Source organism: Corvus brachyrhynchos, unplaced genomic scaffold (genome assembly GCF_000691975.1).
Source record: "Corvus brachyrhynchos isolate BGI_N302 unplaced genomic scaffold, ASM69197v1 scaffold10, whole genome shotgun sequence".
Taxonomy (NCBI): Eukaryota; Metazoa; Chordata; class Aves; order Passeriformes; family Corvidae; genus Corvus; species Corvus brachyrhynchos.
The window spans coordinates 1184520-1201576 of NW_008236180.1; the positions used below are offsets into that span (position 1 = coordinate 1184520).

A 17057-nucleotide genomic window follows, 5' to 3' on the forward strand; every position below is an offset into this window, starting at 1 on the left:
GGGGACACCGGGTGGGTCGGGATGGGACCGGGATCGGGACCGGGATCGGGCACCGGGACTGGGATATGGACCGGGACTGGGATCGGGCACCGGGGCTGGGATATGGACAGGGACCGGGACCGGGGCTGGGATATGGACAGGGACCGGGATCGGGACCGGGACATGGACCGGGACAGGGACTGGGCACCGGAGTTGGGATATGGACAGGGACCAGGACCGGGACCGGGACTGGGATATGGACAGGGACCGGGATCGGTCACCGGGACTGGGATATGGACCGGGACAGGGACCGGGCACCGGGGCTGGCATATGAACCAGGACCGGGATCGGTCACCGGGACTGGGATATGGACCGGGACAGGGACCGGGCACCGGGGCTGGGATATGGACAGGGATCGGTCACCGGGACTGGGATATGGACAGGGACCGGGACCAGGACTGGGATATGGACCGGGACAGGGACCGGGCACCGGGGCTGGCATATGAACCAGGACCGGGATCGGTCACCGGGACTGGGATATGGACCGACACCGGGGAGCGCGGCGAGCGCCTGCACCGGGGGTTTGCCCCGGGTGCTCGTAGCAGCCCGTGGGGTGCGCGTACCGGGGAGCAGCACCGAGCACGGGGAGGGTGACGAGGAGCGTGCGGCCCCCGCCGGGCCCCGGGCACGGAGCGGTGCGCCCCGGACCCCGCCGCCCCCGCTGCCTGTGCCGCTCCCCGCAGGGAGCTGAACCGGTCCGGCGGCGCTGGGCTCGCGGGGGAACGGGCTCACGGTCCGTGATCTCCATCAGCGCTGTCAAGACCCGCGGGCGGCTCGGGGCGGGCAGCCCTGCACGGCTGGACCAGGCATGGATGGTTGGGTGGCTGGAAGCCCCCAGCCCCTTCCCTTTCCCAGTCGCTGTCCCCCGGGGAGGCGGGACCCGGTGCAGGAGGGGGGCTGCTGCGGGCGGGGGGCTCGGGGGTTCAGCCATGGGGTGAGCTGCGCTCGGGGGCTGGACCCCAGAGCTCCTCTGTGCCCCGCCCGGCATTCCCCGGGCTGGAGAGGTGCTTGGGGTGCCCAAACTGCTGCACCCCAAGGCTTTGGCAGCGTCACTCCCAGCCTGCTGTGAGCCAGTCAGGAATCGAACCGAGCAGCAACTATTTCTTTTAAATAAAGCGTGGCTTGGAAAGATCTTGTCTTGAAATCAGATACCGGCTTTGGACAAAAGAGAAAAGATTTCCCAGCTGCCTAAATGTGCGCATAATCCCACTTTTCCTGAATTCGGGGCTGATGGTCAGGCTCTGCTCACAGTTATATTGATGTAAATATGTCACTTATCTAAAGCTGTTGGCTTTAGAGTGCAGTCCTGGCTGGATTGTCGGCAGCTGGGACGAAAAAACTGAGGGCTCTCAGTTCAGAGACTTCATTTTTCAGGACCATGTTTTGCTCAGGGCTCTCAGCTCTCCCGGTTTGAGTGTAGGGCTGGATTTCTCTGCAAGCCCTGGCTCTTGGAGCCACACAACTGTGTGGGAATTGCAGCTTTCTGGCTTTTCTTTTTAAATAAACTTGAACCCTTTGTGTTTACAGAAGAAATGTGAACTTCCAACAGGTCAGAAACTAGGAGCCAAATCAGCAGAGTATGTTTTTAAACCAGAATGGATGGTTTCAACCAGTCCTGCGGCTGTAATTCAGCTTTTTCAATGCTTGTGATTGGGGACTGAGGATGGCATTTCCTCCTTTTCAGGCAAAATGGTTTTCCCACCCACTCCATCACATGCCAGGCCAGTCTGACTTGATCTTTCTGGGAATGGGAAAGAAAAAACAAAACCAACAACGCTGTTTTCCTGTTGTATTCCTGACTCCAGGGCTGGTATGCAGAACAGCTGGACTTTCAGGAGTTGTCCCTGTGCCTGAGGGAGTAGGACACCTGAGCCTTGCTCCCCATGGCTTTCACAGGATGGGAATTTGACCCCATCCAGCTGTGCTGACTTGGTGTTTCTGCCTCTCCTCTCATCCTGTTTTGCTGAATCACCCCTTTCACAAGCTTCTGGAGCTCTTTGTTGATCCAGGAGAGGAAATGGGAGCTCCAGCCCAGTCAGCTGAGGGTCAGGAAACTATGCCAGCCTTCCCCAAGCTCCCCTTCCTCTTAAAACACTGTTTCTCTCTGCTGAGAGAAGGGGCCATGATAATGAGAAAGCCCTTTCACATGCCAGCCTCTGGCAGGCATTCCCTGGAGGGTCACAGCAGAGGAATGTCAGCCAGGGATGACAGCCCTGCCAGCAGCAGGCAGCTGCTCCAGGGAGCTGCCCGGCACAGGGACCTTGAACCTGATGTGTTGATTGACTGCTGTCACCCAGCCCGATGGCTCTGGCCATCCCTCACCAGACCTGTGGTGTCTGCAGCATCCTGCTCAGTGCACAGCGTTCAGGAAAAGGCATCTTTACAGCCATGCCTCAGCCTGCCTGGCTGCTGCCTGGATTTTGCAAGCATCTCAGGAAACCCCCATGTAAAGGGGACAGTAAAGACAGAGCAGAGCCAGGGAGAAAGGAGCCAGGCTAGTCGTCATCATAGGGTTGTGCCACAGAACAGTGAGGTCCTGGAGCATCCTTCTGGTGTGGGAAAGGGAACAGGAGAACACGGCTTCCTGACTCTGGGGTGATAAGAGGGTTCGGATGCCGCAGGGGTTTGCAACGTGGGCTTCCAGCCATCAAACAGTGCTGGTGTCCCCAGCTACTAGCTGAGCCCCACAGCTGGAGGGATTTCTCCTGTTCCAGCCCCAGCTTTGCTTGTCTGCAAAGCAAAATAAGACCCTTTTTAGTCAACTTGGTTCCCTTCCTGTCCTCTGCAGCATCTCTGCGGACCTGAGCTGTGTCAGGTCTCAGCCAGCACGAAGGCAGGTGGGTTGGCCAGCTCCTCGAGTCTGTCTCACTGCTGGATTGTCTGACCTCCCTCCAGACATTTCAGGCCCTTGAAGAGGCAGGGAGCAAGGCAGGATCCAAGGAGATGCGTCCCAAGGGACTGCCAAGCAACTCAAATACGAGATCGAACAGCTGGGAAAATCCCAGAGAAATAATGTATTGGTCAAGGGAAGAGGCAAACTCCTCATCAACTCCCGCCTTGGAGGCAGCTGGAGAATTGGCTGTGGCCTGGCTGGGCTACAGCAGCTGTCAAAATGCAAAGAGGGGGAAGAAGAAGCCCAACTTTTTGACACAGCTTGTCCACTCTCTCACCCTGTGACTGAAGACACAACTTGCTTTTTGGGAAGAGGAAAATTTAGGAGGCTTCTGGGCAGTTTGGGGGTGCTCCCAGCTGCCAAGTGGATGGATGGATGGATGGATGGATGGATGGATGGATGGATGGATGGAGTTTTTCTAGAGAGGCCCAGGATCTCAGGATGTAGGGCTTTCAGCACGACAGTCAGCGGAGGTATGGGCAGCCCAGAAGGCAGAGGTGCCCTGTTATGGGTGAAGGCTGCAATCTGGGAAGGATGGGGAGTGCTGGGATGCAGGACAAGAGCTGCCAAGATGGATGTGGCTGTGAGCTTTTTGGAATGCAAGGAGGTGAAAATATTGCATTTCAGTTGACTAATAAAAATATCTGTCTTGTTTTGCAAAGGCTCGTTGCAAACATCTGTTCCCCAAAAGGGGGAAGAAACCTCTCCCTGTTGGAGCAGCTCCTGGGGGAGGATGAACAAGATACACATTGAAATTGGGGTGTGCAGGGTTACAAGCACAGGGAGGGATGGATCTGCAAGGCTCACCTTCCAAAAAAGAGGAAAGGGGAGTTAAGAGGAAGTATGAAAAGCAGCTAGCAGGAACCAAGGATGATTTTATGGCTTTGCAAAAAATTACCATGGCAATTAAAGTGCTCTAAGCTTTTTGGAGGAGAAAGAAGGAAAGAAGAAGAAAGTGAAAGGTTGGACTGCAGGGTAGGATGCCGGGAGGAACGGCCATCACCCAGAACAGCCATGGCACATCTGGGGATCTGCTGCAGGAGCATGGGGGCACAAGCAAAGATTGGTGTGTCAGGAACCAGGGGTAAGGACTGGTGGGGAAAACCAGTGGGGCAAGGAGCCTTGGAAGTAAGTGGTGGGGACTGTACTGCTGCAGGGTGCCCAAGTGCCAGGAGCTCATCCCCATGTCCAGAGGGTGGGGGCTTGGAGCCACAGCAAGGCTGAGCTGCCTGCATGCTCCTGCTGGCATTCTTTTCCTTCTCCATGCACACCTGAGGATCCACTCAGCTGGCTGAGGAAGAAATGGTGTCCTGCACTGGAATGTGCTCTGTTGAATGACCTCTGCAGCATTATTTACCAGTTACCAGGCATCTGCAGCCCAGATCTGTCCTTGCTTTTGTCTTCCAGGCTTGGGGTTTGTGTTATGGCCTCAGGGCTTGCAGGGTGTAACCCCCTGCCCTGGATGAGACTGGCTCCAGTGGCATCAGCGAGCACTGGTCCAAGGACAACACCTGAAGTGTCACATCTCATGAGGTGTCTTGATGTAGGTTCAAGCAGGCTCCTTCCCTGCTGGGCACAAGTGCCCAGTGACCTTGCCATGGGCTGTGGGGTTTGGTGGCAGCCACCTACACCTCAGTGTCAGCCCACGCTCCTCAGGGACCTTAGCCATGCCCAGCCACTCACAATAGCTGCTTTCAGTCCAATTTCACCAAGGGGCAGAGCTCTCAGAACACTAAGCTGCTGGAAAATACGCTTCCTTCCTCAGCAGGTCTGTCACAGCCTTCAGGAAAGTTCCTGTGTTGGGACTGGGATCTTGTATACCAGGCCCTGCTTGGCACTGGACAGGCACAGGGGGGATCTCTGTGCCTCCAATTGCCATCAGCATAGCTGAGGAAAGTGAGGTACTGTGAGCTAACAGGGCTTGCCTAGGAATGAGCTGTGGCATTTCTGCAGATCAACACATCATCTTTGGATCCTTTTCTCAGGGGCTAAAGATGTCCTAAGCAGCCACCCTCCAGCTCTGGCACTTCCCTGCTCTCACGGCACAATGTCAGCTCCATGAGTGATGTGTTGGAGAGCCTTTGTCCCTAAAGTGCCACCACTCAATCCCCATCACTCCAAAAGCCAGCAGAGAGGCTGCTGAGGAAGCACAAAGGTTGGGTAAATACAGGACAGAGCCCACACCAGCCACATCACTGCCCTGTAGTTATAGTATGGTGGCAGTAATGCACTTTTTGGGGGGTACAAAAAATCCCCATCACCTCAGTTGCTCACCCGAGTCCACCCTGCTATTCCCCATCACTTCCCCACTGCTGTCAGGCTCCCTGAGATCTGGAGACCACCAGTTTTCTTAAAGTGTCTGCTTTTTTGTGCTTTCCTTTCACCATGCCCTCTTCCCATCCCCCTGGAGATGATGCAGGGCAGACGAGCCCCTGGGGTTTGGCCACCCTTTATGTCTCATTAAGACTTCACCGTGCCCTTGTGGGACGGTGGGTTGGAGAAGGAAGGGTCTCCACGGGCACAAGGCAGCTGCGGGTGGGGCTGCTGGAGCAAACGGGACTGTTGGGTGAGCCCCAGATGTCAGCTGCCACCCCAGAGCCACCCCCAGCCTGGCAGGGCCCTCAGCAGGAGGCCCCGCGTGGAGCCAGAGAGGCTGCTGAGGAAGCACAAAGGTTGGGTAAATACAGGACAGAGCCCACACCAGCCACATCACTGCCCTGTAGTTATAGTATGGTGGCAGTAATGCACTTTTTGGGGGGTACAAAAAATCCCCATCACCTCAGTTGCTCACCCGAGTCCACCCTGCTATTCCCCATCACTTCCCCACTGCTGTCAGGCTCCCTGAGATCTGGAGACCACCAGTTTTCTTAAAGTGTCTGCTTTTTTGTGCTTTCCTTTCACCATGCCCTCTTCCCATCCCCCTGGAGATGATGCAGGGCAGACGAGCCCCTGGGGTTTGGCCACCCTTTATGTCTCATTAAGACTTCACCGTGCCCTTGTGGGATGGTGGGTTGGAGAAGGAAGGGTCTCCACGGGCACAAGGCAGCTGCGGGTGGGGCTGCTGGAGCAAACGGGACTGTTGGGTGAGCCCCAGATGTCAGCTGCCACCCCAGAGCCACCCCCAGCCTGGCAGGGCCCTCAGCAGGAGGCCCCGTGTGGAGCCTGGGCCTTCCCCTCGCTCAGGTGAGAGCAAGGAAGCAGCAGGGAGGAGGAGGAGCTGAGGGTGAGTGCTGCTGCCGGCACAGAGCAACCCACGGGGTTTAGTTTTGCGGAGAAGCCGAGGAGGTGCTGAGGCTCAGCAGCTGCCCAGGTAATGGGGAAGGTCCTGTTGGTTGGCAGCGTGCGATGGATGGGCAGGGTGGCCCAGGAGCAAGGTAGACTGGTGTCAGCAAAGTTCTGGTTTATTTTGGGCTGCTCTTTGGCTCTGGAGGTCGATGTGAGCTGTCTGCAGGGGAGGACTGTCCCCTTCATCCTCCACAAGAGCTGTGCGGTGGAGGGCTGTGATCCTTGCTGGTTTGGGGGCTGAGGGCTGGAAATGCCCCATTCCTCAAGAGGGTTTGTTTATTTATTGAATGTGACTTGAAGACTTTTACTCTTGCTCTGTCTGCCTATTAATCTGTCTCCAGACTATAGTCTACCCTTCACCTCCCCAATGGGCCTGCTCCATCCATGGTAGGGCCGAGGCCTGCAGGGAGAAGTCTCTTCTCTGCATCCCCTGACTATCTCCAGCTGTTTTGGGTGAGGCCAACAGGGAGTAAATTCAGAGAGCTGAAAACTGTACCAGAGCCATTCCAAGCAGTCCCCAGCAACAAGATGCTTGGGGAGGGGGCAGCTGCCCATTGAGGGAAGGGTGGGACAGTGGCTCTGCAGAGGGGACATGGCCCTGGCACTTGTTTTGCTGTGTGGCTGCAGTGCTATGTTGAGCTCTTGCACCCTGCATTCACCATGAAGGTGGTGCTCAGTGCATCTTATCTGGGGATAATTTCCAAGCCCCCACCCCAAATGCTATGGGATTTCCCTGCTCAGGACATTCCCTATGCACTTTTCAGGCCTGTGTCAGTGTATATCTGAACTGGGAGCTCATCACTGCTGCCCTGGGAGTATCAGTCAGTGTGATCATTCCTCCTCTCCAAAACCTCCCCCATGTGCAGCGAGGAGCTCTCTCCCGTTTGCTGCCAGGCCCTGCGGCACAGCAGGGAAGGCAGTTGGAGGGCTGCCCACCCCAGCAGCAATGCCTGGGAAAGCTGGGCTCAGCAGGTTGGTGATTGGCCCTGTGACCCTGGCCCCGCTCACAGCAGAGCTGATGGAGGCACCGAAGCTTCGGGAGCTGGCTAGGACTTCCCTGCTATCATCCCCCGGAGAGGATCTGGGATTTGAGCTTACTCCCGGCTGCCAGGGAGAGGTGGGGGACGGGGCATGGAGCGGGAACCATGTCTGCTCCCTCAGACTGCCTTCCAGGAGGGATGTCTGGGAATGGGACAGGGCTGAGCTTGTGCAAAACGGATCGGAGAGGCTAGGTACCTGCTGGGGCAGACGGCTTGTCGTGTGGTACATGCTTGTCATCATCCCTTTGGGTAAGGAACCAACTCCCCCCAGCCGCCCTTGGGATTGAGTGTGAACTGGGGGCTGTGGTGAGTCCCCGAGGACACCACACCATCTCCTGGCTGTTCTGCCAGCACAAGTTCTGGCTTGTACAAGAGCCATGTTTGGCCAATTCTGCAATGCCTATGTGGGATGCCTTTCCCTCCGAGTGAGAAATGTTAGGTTTGGACTTCGTTCAAAGTGAATGTGTGGTGTATGGAGCAGCTTGGACTTCCCACCTCTCTGCCCTGAGCTGTCTGGGAATTTCTAAGGACAGCACAGGACAGGAGGTCTCCTGCCAGCCCAGTTCTTGTTTGAATGGGATGTTGACAGCTTGACTGTGCAGTGTTGTTGTGAGGTTGTATTTGCCCTCCCAAGGGGCAAATGTGACGGTGTATCCCAATGGCAAGGGCATCTCTCCTCCAAGCTGGATGCAATAACTCATGGTTTTGTGGTGCTCACAGAGGCCGTGGCTAATCTTCATCAAGGCTCTTCAGGTGTTTGCCTCAGTTTTTCTAGAGGCTTACCTATCCCCGTGATGGAGCTGTGTTTGCAGCCATGGCATGACTCTCCTACAGTAAACTCACATTGCTTTTAGCTGCTGGAGTTCTCTTCCCCCACCTGAATCTCTTCCTGTCTCTCCCTTGCAGTCTCAAACCATGAACTACATGGGGCAGCTGGCTGAGAGCGTCTTTGTCACAGTGAAGGAGCTGTACCGGGATCTGAACCCCGCCACCCTGTCAGGCTGCATCGATGTGGTCGTGGTGAGGCAGCCTGACAACTCCTTCAAGTGCTCCCCATTTCACGTGCGCTTTGGGAAGCTGGGAGTGCTGCGCTCCAAGGAGAAGGTGGTAAGTGGTGCCTGCCCTGGGGCTATGCTTCCTTTCCAGTGTCTCCAGAACCAGGATCTTCTATAACCCACAGGTTATGGAAAGACCTTGTTTGAGGGAAATGGGAGCCCACTGAAAGGGATGCTTGCCAAGTTTTTAAAGGGATGCCCCCAAATGGAACCCATCCATTTCCAGGGAGGAATGTTCTCTCCAGGAAAATTGGGAGAGGTCCCTTGCCTCAAAGGCTGTGCGGCTGTCAGCCCTGTGAGCAATTTCTACCCATCCCCTCCCTCAGGAAGTGCCCCTGCTTCTGTCCCTTGCTAGGTTGACATTGAAATCAATGGGGAGCCTGTGGATCTGCACATGAAGCTGGGAGACAATGGAGAGGCCTTCTTTGTTGAGGAGTCAGAAGAGCATGAGGTGGGTGATGAGTAGGTGCTACACGTCTGTGTCCCACTGTGACTACCTGGAAGTGTGGGGTTGAGGTGGAATGACCAGGTTTGGAATGCTGCTCTTCCCCAGAGTGACTCCATTGTCCCGTCTGATGTTTTCTGTGTCTGGAAAGGTTCCTGCTCAAAGGACCTTGCAACCTGCGTGGTGGAGCACCCTGAGGGGAGTATTAGACCAAATATCTGCATCCCAGACTGGTCTCCATCAATGGGCATGGCTACTGGCCAGACAGGCGGATATCTTGGAGCTTGGCCTCTCAGGGGATCTTGTGACAGGGATGAGAATGAGACAGATGCTGTGGCAGGCTGCCTGCTCCAGTGGGAAGTGGGATGAGACTAGTTGTGGCTTCCAGAAATCCTGGCAGCTCTACTCTCAGGCAGACTTGTGGTCACTGTTGGCTTGGGCTAGGTTTGGGAGTAGGAAGGGGCTCTGGGGTAAAATCCCATTTCAGCCTTGGTAATTCTGGTCTTGTGGTGCCATCTCCTGCCTGTCTTTCCTTGCCTGTGTTAAAGATGTCTTTAGCTTGTGGCTGGATCACCCTAATGTTCTTTTATTCACATGTTGTAGGTAAAAATCCTTTCCTTTTAGGCCAGGCCACAAAACCACCCCTGAGCTGAGGGCTCAGTGGTGTTGGTTGTGCTGTTCCATAGTATGCTCCACAGAGAGCAATGCCCTGCTAGGCTGGAAAGGAGGGTGCTGGAGGGAGCTGATAGGCTCTTCCCCATCCCTGTTTCAGGGCAGCATCCCCTACTTCCTCCGCACATCCCCCATCTACAAGGCACGGAGCCCAAAGGATGGTGTTCAGCCCTCCTGTGAGCTGGAGGCTACCAGCGCTGGACTGATCCTGCGCAAGAGGAGGCGACGCAAGAGAAGGCCCCAGAGGAAGGAGGTGTCGGAGTTGGGTTCTGACAGCTCTGATGAGGCCAAAAGTGACGTGTCCATGAAGAAGCCATGCGAGCTGCCAGCCCCAAGGTGAGCTGCTTGGCATGGGCAGGGTGGTACAGGGGGTCAAGCCTGTGGGTTCATTTGGCGATGCCCATCAGTACTGAAACAGGGGGAAAGTGTTTGCAAGTTGGAGCCCAGTCTCCTGTGGGTTAGAGAGCCAGGGGGAAGGGTGAAGCTGGGTATTGCCAGCTTTCTGGAGAGGAGGCTGCTGCTTGAGAGCAGCACAAGTGCTCTCTCTTTCCTCCTTTGCAGTGATGCAGCATGTTCATCCTTTGCTGATCTCCTTGAAGAAACCGAGTCATTGCAGCCCCAAGAGATATACCCATACTCTGATGGGGAGCTGCTCAGAGTGGACAGGTAACGCACAGAGCCAAGGTGTTCTGCTCAGCTCTGGTGAGAGCAGGGCATGTTCCTCATGGCAGGGAAGGTGGTATGGAAAAGTGACTTGGAGGTGTCAGGAGAGGAGGGTTTTCCTAGCCTGATACAGTGTGGCTGGAAGAAAGCTCAGAGACCACAAGGGACACTTGTGGCCATGGTCACAGGTGTGAGAAGCCTACATGCAGAGGTCTCTCTGCTGCTGAGCTGCTCTGGGCAACTGCTGGCATAGCACTTTGCATCCTCAGGTCTCAGCTTCCATAGGTCTTGGTCCTTTGGGAGTGACAATCTCATAGGGTAGAAGTGACTTCATGGAAAACTAGCCTTACAGGGTTCTTGGCCCCAAATGTCCTTGCACTGATAGGAGAGCATGGGGCCGCAGTATAGGTGAGGCCCCACATCACCTTCTCTTCCTGCAGCTTCATGCTGAGCCATCCATCTTCTCCCAAAAGTGATTCTGAACTGGAGGTCAGACCACAGGAGAATTTTGCTCTAGGGGCTGAATCCCATGTGAAGTGGACCTGGGGAAAGCTCCCTCAGGTGAGTCCCTGCTCTTGCTCTTTTGCTGGGAATGGGTGTTCAAAAGACCTACAGAAAGCAGAGGAGGCTGTGGCCAGGCAGCCTTAAGAAAGTTGTCCTTTTCTGTGTGATGCTTTGGGCAACTTCCCATCCTCAAACCTGTTCCTCTGCTTTCCTTGAGGTGAATAAATTGGTGCGAGTTAAACCAGCCAAGTCCACAAAGATGCTGCTGCAAAAGATTGCTGCAGCACCCACCATCTCTGCAACACTAGTCCCAGTGGATAAGGCAACCCCTCTTGTTGCCACCTCTGAATACCCAGGAAGGGATTCAAGCCCAGCAGGAGCAAAGGGCATACCCCATTCCTTGGCTGTGTCTGTTACTGAGCCAACGCTTGCACCCCAGGCTGGGAACAGAATCTTCAGGCTGAAGGACATCTTCCGTGCTGTCAGGGCAAAGAGATTTTTGGGGACCTACTCAAACCCACAAGAGAAGCAGAAGGGAGATGTTAGTGTTGTGCCAGAGGTTCAGCAAGATGTGGAGCCCTGTGAGGGAGCCACTGCTCCTAGGCAGTCAGGCTCAGAAGACCCCAAGTCCCAGCTGGAGAGGCAGAGGAAGCAAGGTGAGAGGGTGACTGGTGCTGCTTGAAGTGGTGTTTGAGCCTGCCGATGTGTCTGACTCAGATGACCTCCTGGGTTGTCCATTTAGTGTAACTCCTTGACTTCCAAGTGTGGTGTGTTTACTTTGCCTTCTCTGTGTGCTACCAGCTCCTTTGCTTTGAAGAGACATCCCTTAGGTGTCCATTTTTCAGTGACCACCCAGCTCCCAGGAAGGCTTTCTTGCCTTGTGTTCCCTGAAGTCCATCCCTGAATGTCTCTGCTTTTGCATACTTAGAAGATTTCTCAGCAGTACAGGCCATACCTTAACTTCAAGTGTCTGACAGCACCTGGCCTGACTTGTGGCTTCATGCTGAGCATGCCAAGTCAGGGAAAATCACAGAGAAGCATTTATGTGCCCCACTTGAGGGTGTATTTAAGGATCATGCTAGTGCAGGTGTCTTGAGGCACTTCTGTTGCTGTTGACTTACAGCAACTTTTCCAGTAGGAAAATGGCTGTCCCATTTGTATGGTACATGGATATGATGGAAGATGATGCTGTTGGCTTTCTCGATAGATGGTGGGGTGGTTGGAAAGGTGATTCAGCTAAGCTCTCTTCTGTCTGTGCATTGAGGATCCACCAAAATAAGTCCTCACTTGAGTCCCAGTAACATTTGCCTGGAAGACCTCTCCAAGCTGGACAAGAAGCAGGTGGCTCTCTATTTCCCCAGGAGGTATGACTTGCCCCAGCTGGCCAACCTCAGATATTTTTGAGCAATTCCCTTGGTGCAAAAGATGGAGGTGTGTTTAAAGCTATTCTCTGATGTCACCACCATTTCTTCCCTTGCTGGCAGTGACACAGAGCAGACTTTGAGGCCTATGACAGAGCCCAGCAACCCTCTGTGTGTCCAGCTGCCATCCACCTTGCCTGCCAACCACCCCACGGACTCTGACTCGATGCCTACAGTTGCCCTGTCACTGTGCGGGGGCCTCAGGGGCAACAGGCAGATCTCTCATGGTAGGTGGGAGGGGAGGGGAATCTGCAGCCCTGAAACCCTTTTTATCCCCCAATGGCATAACACAGCCTCTGTCCCACCAGAGAAGTTCATGGAGCACATGGTTTCCTACCAGCGGTTTGCTGAGAATCCAAGGCTCATCAGTGACCCGAACCTGGTGATAATGATCAACAACAAGTGAGTGGATGGCTCTTCCTGCTGCTTTGTTCCACAATGGACAGCACGGCCCCTTTGTCCCTATGGAAACCCTCCTGTAGAAATGTGACTCCATGCCAGCCCATGACTGTACCAAAGTAGCTGTGGGACCTGGCCATGCTGCAGGATGGTGATGTGCCCATCCCTCTTGTTTTTTCTAGGTATTACAGCTGGGCAGTGGCTGGTCCCATAGTCCTGTCCCTGCAGGCTTTCCAGAGGAACATTCCTGAGGTCAGTGGTGTAACAGATTTACTGGCTGTGATTCTTAGCAGGGCCTGGGCTGAGGACTGACCTCACGCCATGTTCTGCCATGTTCACAGAGCATCATCGACGAACTGGTGAAGGAGAAGACGCCCAAGAAAGACAGAAGGTGGTGGTTCTCCTGGAGGAGAGAATTCCCAACAGACGGGGTATGTTTGCAGCAGTGGATATGACAACCATGTCCCCAGGGGACAGGCATCATTCTGCTGACTGGCAGGGGTGGGAGCAGGGTCCTGGAGATGGCCTGAGGTTGGCTATGAAGACATCCAGGACCTGATGAGGTGACTTCTTAAGGTTTCTAGCTGTCCCCTTTGGTCTCCTAATGCCTGAGCAGCAGAGCAACACCTGGTAATGCAGTAATGTGGACCTTGTAGTGGTGAGACCTCCTGCCATGTGCCCGTCATGCCAGATCCCTGGGCACCACATGTGCTTGCTGGTCTCCCTGCCCCACCATAGCACCAGGCTGTGCTTACTCTTCCACAAGCAGTGTCCCTGTGAAGGCAGGGACTGCTGTGACACCTCTTTTGGCGTTGCTGTTCCAACTGGAAGAAAAGCAAAGCAGCCCCTGCTCTTGCTCTTGGCTCTGTGCAAGCACTGCTCAGCAATAAAAGAAACATTTCTGTTGTCAACACTGTGTTGAGCCCAAATCCAGAACACAGCCCCATACCAGTCACTGTGAAGAAAATTAACTCTACCTCAGCCAAAACCAGCACACACCTCTCTGCCTGCAGCAGCAGCCGAGGCCAGGGAAAGCCAGCGTGGGAACATTGCAGCCTGACCCTGCTCAGCAGAGGTGAGTGCCTCCCTCCCAGGCCATCTTCAGGAGTCTGGATGCTCCTGGTCTCCTCTCCTACATCACTAGTTATTCCTAACTTTGCCTGATGAAAGAGGGCAGAAAGCTTTGTTAAGACTCTGGCTGACCCCTTCCCTTCTTTGTGTAGGCAGGAGGAAAAGGAGTCATCCAGTGACAATGAGTCCCAGCACCCTGGGGATGTGTTGGCAGTGGAGGCCCCTACTCAGAAACCTCTGCCATTCTACAAGACAGGGAAAGCCAACATGGGAATGCTGCAGCCTGACCCTGCTCAGCAGAGGTGAGTGCCTCTCTCCCAGGCCATCTTCAGGAGTCTGGATGCTCCTGGTCTCTTCTCCTACATCACTAGTTATTCCCAAGTTTACCTAATGAAAGAGGGTAGAAAGCTTTGTTAAGACTCTGGCCGACCCCTTTCCTACTTTGTGTAGGCAGGAGGAAAAGGAGTCATCCAGTGACAGTCATCTCCTGCACCCTGAGGATGTGTTGGCAGTGGAGACCCCTGCTCAGAAACATCTGCCGACCTACAAGAAATCCCTGCGGCTCTCCTCCGAACAAATTGTATGCATTTATTCCTCCACCTTCACTGTCTGTGTGTGTAGGGGTGAGACAACACTTAAACAGGCATTTCTCTACTCCTGACCTCGTGTTTTCATAGGATATCCAACTATTTTGCCCTGGTTGAAAACCCTGTAGAGGCTTGGGGTCTCTGGCCTGGCTGGGTGGAAGTCTGGCCTCTGGCAAGCCTTGGACTGGTGTGAATTGGTGCTGGTGTAACACTTTTGCTGCTCCTCTGCCCAGGGAAGGTTGAATCTGCAGGATGGCCCCAACGAGGTGGCATTCAGCGTGACAACTCAGTACCAGGGCACATGCCGCTGTGAGGCCACCATCTACCTGTGGAACTGGAATGAAAAAGTGGTGATCTCAGACATCGATGGCACCATCACCAAGTAAAAGGCCTTTCTCCCACCCCAGAATCCTTGTTTTCCCCTGTTAGGGGAAAGTCTCCTTTAAAGGCTTGCATAAGCAGGCAGGAGGGACCACAAACCCCATTGGGGTGGGAGTGGATATTCACCATGTTGGATCGCACTAACCCGGTGACCTTTCCTTTTAGATCAGATGCTCTTGGACAGATCTTGCCGCAACTGGGTAAAGACTGGACTCATCGTGGGATTGTTAAACTCTTCCACAAAATCCACCTGTAGGTATTGGATTAGCTGAGGCCAAGGGGAAGTGGGAAGCTGATGGAGTCAGAGTCAGGGCTTCTTACTCGCTGATGCAGGCCCAGGCAGCTGCACTGTCTGCTGTCAGTTGTGGCTGGTGCTGGCTGTGCTGCCTACGTGATGTTGAGGGGTGAAAGCAGAGGGCCCCTGGGAGCAGATGCTAGCATTACCTTCCCTGGAAGGAGTGTGTGTCAGTGGAGGCTTTGCTGGGGAGGAGAGCTGAGCACCGAAGCAGACAAGACCACCCAAGGTCATGCCTGAGAGTGGTGGTGCCCAGCACTGTGGTGCTGGTAGCTCTCTGGGCACCCAGCAATGACTTCCCACAGCCCAGGGGACTCACCTGCGAGGGGTGACACCAGCAGTGACTTCCCGCGGAGCCTCCAGCTTGGTCCCTGGCCCCTGTGGCCACTGAGAGGCACTGTGAGCCCGTGGATGGCTCGTTCCGGCCTCGGGAGGAACACGGGAGGGATGCGCTCCCGGGAATTGCAGGGACGGGACCGGCGCCTCGGCTGCCTCTCAGTGGCCACCCCGGTAACACCTCTGCCGAGCTGTCCCCCGCCCGGGCGTCTGCAAGGGCTGGGTGGAGCCCTCCACAACTGACAGGCAGTGCCGTGGGATGAAAGTGCCGTGTGAGGGTGCTGAGCAGCAATGGGTGCTGCGCAGCTGAGCTGGGTGGGTGTGTGGCTGCTGGGGAGAGTGTGGAGGGTGCTCCAGGGACTCCCAGTGTGAGGCAGGTGGGGATTGGGCTTAGTCTGGGTTTCCAGATAAGGGATTCATGTTGTTTGTGGAACCACCTTGCTTACTGGAGTAAGGTTTGGGCTTAGGCCAGGTACTTGGCTACATCCTCCTCATCGGAGCAGGAGAATGCCTTGCCCAGGTCACAGCTCAGAGGGGCTCCCTGTGTTCTCTCTAGGAACGGCTACAAGTTCCTCTACTGCTCAGCCAGGGCTATTGGCATGGCCCACATCACCAAAGGCTACCTCAAATGGGTCAGTGAGCAAGGCTGTGGCCTCCCGATGGGCCCCATGCTGCTTTCCCCCAGTAGCCTCTTGTCTGCCTTCCACAGGTACTGTCCTTTCCTGCACTTCCTGTATCCCTGGGGACAGAACCCCCTTCCCCAGCTTGATCCTGAGGAATGTCCCAGCCTTAAGCTGCTCTGCCCTCCTTGGTGCACAGTGCCTTTTGTGGGAGGCAGCAGGGGAGCTGCCTGGCCTTGCTGGAGCTTCACGGTGAAGCTTCTGATGCACAAAACCTCTTACCCTGAGCCCCAGACAGGTTTGGTGCCCACAGTCCTGGCCAGGTGATGCCACTGTGGTCATGTCTCTTGTGCTGCAGGGAGGTGATTGAGAAGAAGCCAGAGGTGTTCAAGGTCACCTGTTTGACAGACATCCGAAAACTGTTTGCCACAAAGTGTCCCTTCTATGCGGGTTTTGGGAACAGACCCAATGTGAGTGGGTCTCCTGGGGTGGAGGGAGGGCTCAGGCTGGGTGCTGGTCCCTTCCTGCAGCTCTCACGCCGTGCTGGCCTTCCTTGGGCAGGATGTCTACGCTTACAAGCAAGTAGGGCTGCCAGAGAGCCGCATATTCACAGTAAACCCCAAGGGAGAGCTGATCCAGGAGCTCGCAAAGAACCAAAAGTCAACGTAAGCAATGTGTTTCTTCCTCAGCATCTTTGGGATAGCCTGGCTTTGATGCAGAGAAGCATCAAACAAATGCTGAATGACCCCAGTGTAACTTCTTTCTTACCCCCACAGCTTCGAGCGGCTGTCAGAGCTGGTGGAGGTCTTCTTCCCTCCTGTGGGGCAGAGGAGGAGCGCTAGTCTGGTGTCCCCAGACTGCAGCCACTGTGCCTGCTGGAGACCTCCAGTGCCTGATGTTGACTTAGATGGCTTAGATGGCTTGCCCTGACCCTATCCCTGTGGAGACCTGACCCAGGGCTCTCCTGCATGTTCTTTGCCAGGACTAAATGCTCCAGATGCACCTTGTCCTCCCTGTTTGCTGCTCGGGCATCTTGCACTTGTAATAGAGGTCATGACACCCCTTAGCAGGCAGCCAAAGGGGGTAAGAGGGAGCTCTGACTCTACAAAAGCTCCAGTTGCTAAACACAAATTCCTGAAAGCTGGGTCTCTTCTAGTGTTTGTAGCTCCTCTAAAGCCTGGCTCTTTTAAAGGTGGTGGTTGTTCACTGTTGTATTTATTGCTGAGCCTCTGGCATAGCTGTTACTACCTCTGGTATGACCAGTGTTCCAGACAGTCCAGCTCCCTGCATTTTGGTAGCTGAAGCTGCCCACCAATTTGTAAAGGGCAATGGAAGATGTTGGGGTTTTGAA

At 55.0% G+C, this 17057-nt stretch overlaps 2 protein-coding genes across 5 annotated transcripts; both read left to right on the forward strand.

The window, feature by feature from the left end:
* The first annotated feature begins 8 nt into the window (after positions 1-8).
* Positions 9-1170, forward strand: LOC108446349 (putative per-hexamer repeat protein 5). Of its 4 annotated transcripts, none has more exons than XM_017732783.1 (3): positions 9-207; positions 244-376; positions 462-1170. In XM_017732783.1, the coding sequence occupies exons 1-3, from the start codon at positions 22-24 to the stop codon at positions 728-730; spliced, it is 588 nt and encodes a 195-aa protein (XP_017588272.1). In that variant the 5' UTR covers positions 9-21; the 3' UTR covers positions 731-1170. The 4 variants fall into 4 exon arrangements, with proteins under 4 accessions (XP_017588272.1, XP_017588267.1, XP_017588260.1 ...); XM_017732778.1 differs by having other exon boundaries at positions 244-302; positions 364-1170; XM_017732771.1 differs by having other exon boundaries at positions 9-376.
* A 6856-nt stretch (positions 1171-8026) lies between these two features.
* Positions 8027-17057, forward strand: LPIN3 (lipin 3). The gene is given in 20 exon segments (XM_017732789.1): positions 8027-8364; positions 8668-8763; positions 9530-9765; positions 9991-10095; positions 10533-10653; positions 10814-11252; positions 11861-11960; positions 12081-12244; positions 12326-12419; positions 12599-12668; positions 12758-12847; positions 13430-13491; positions 13640-13789; positions 13938-14067; positions 14308-14456; positions 14621-14707; positions 15643-15795; positions 16065-16184; positions 16186-16371; positions 16483-17057. Coding segments are annotated over 20 exon segments (2898 nt in total). The 5' UTR covers positions 8027-8172; the 3' UTR covers positions 16637-17057.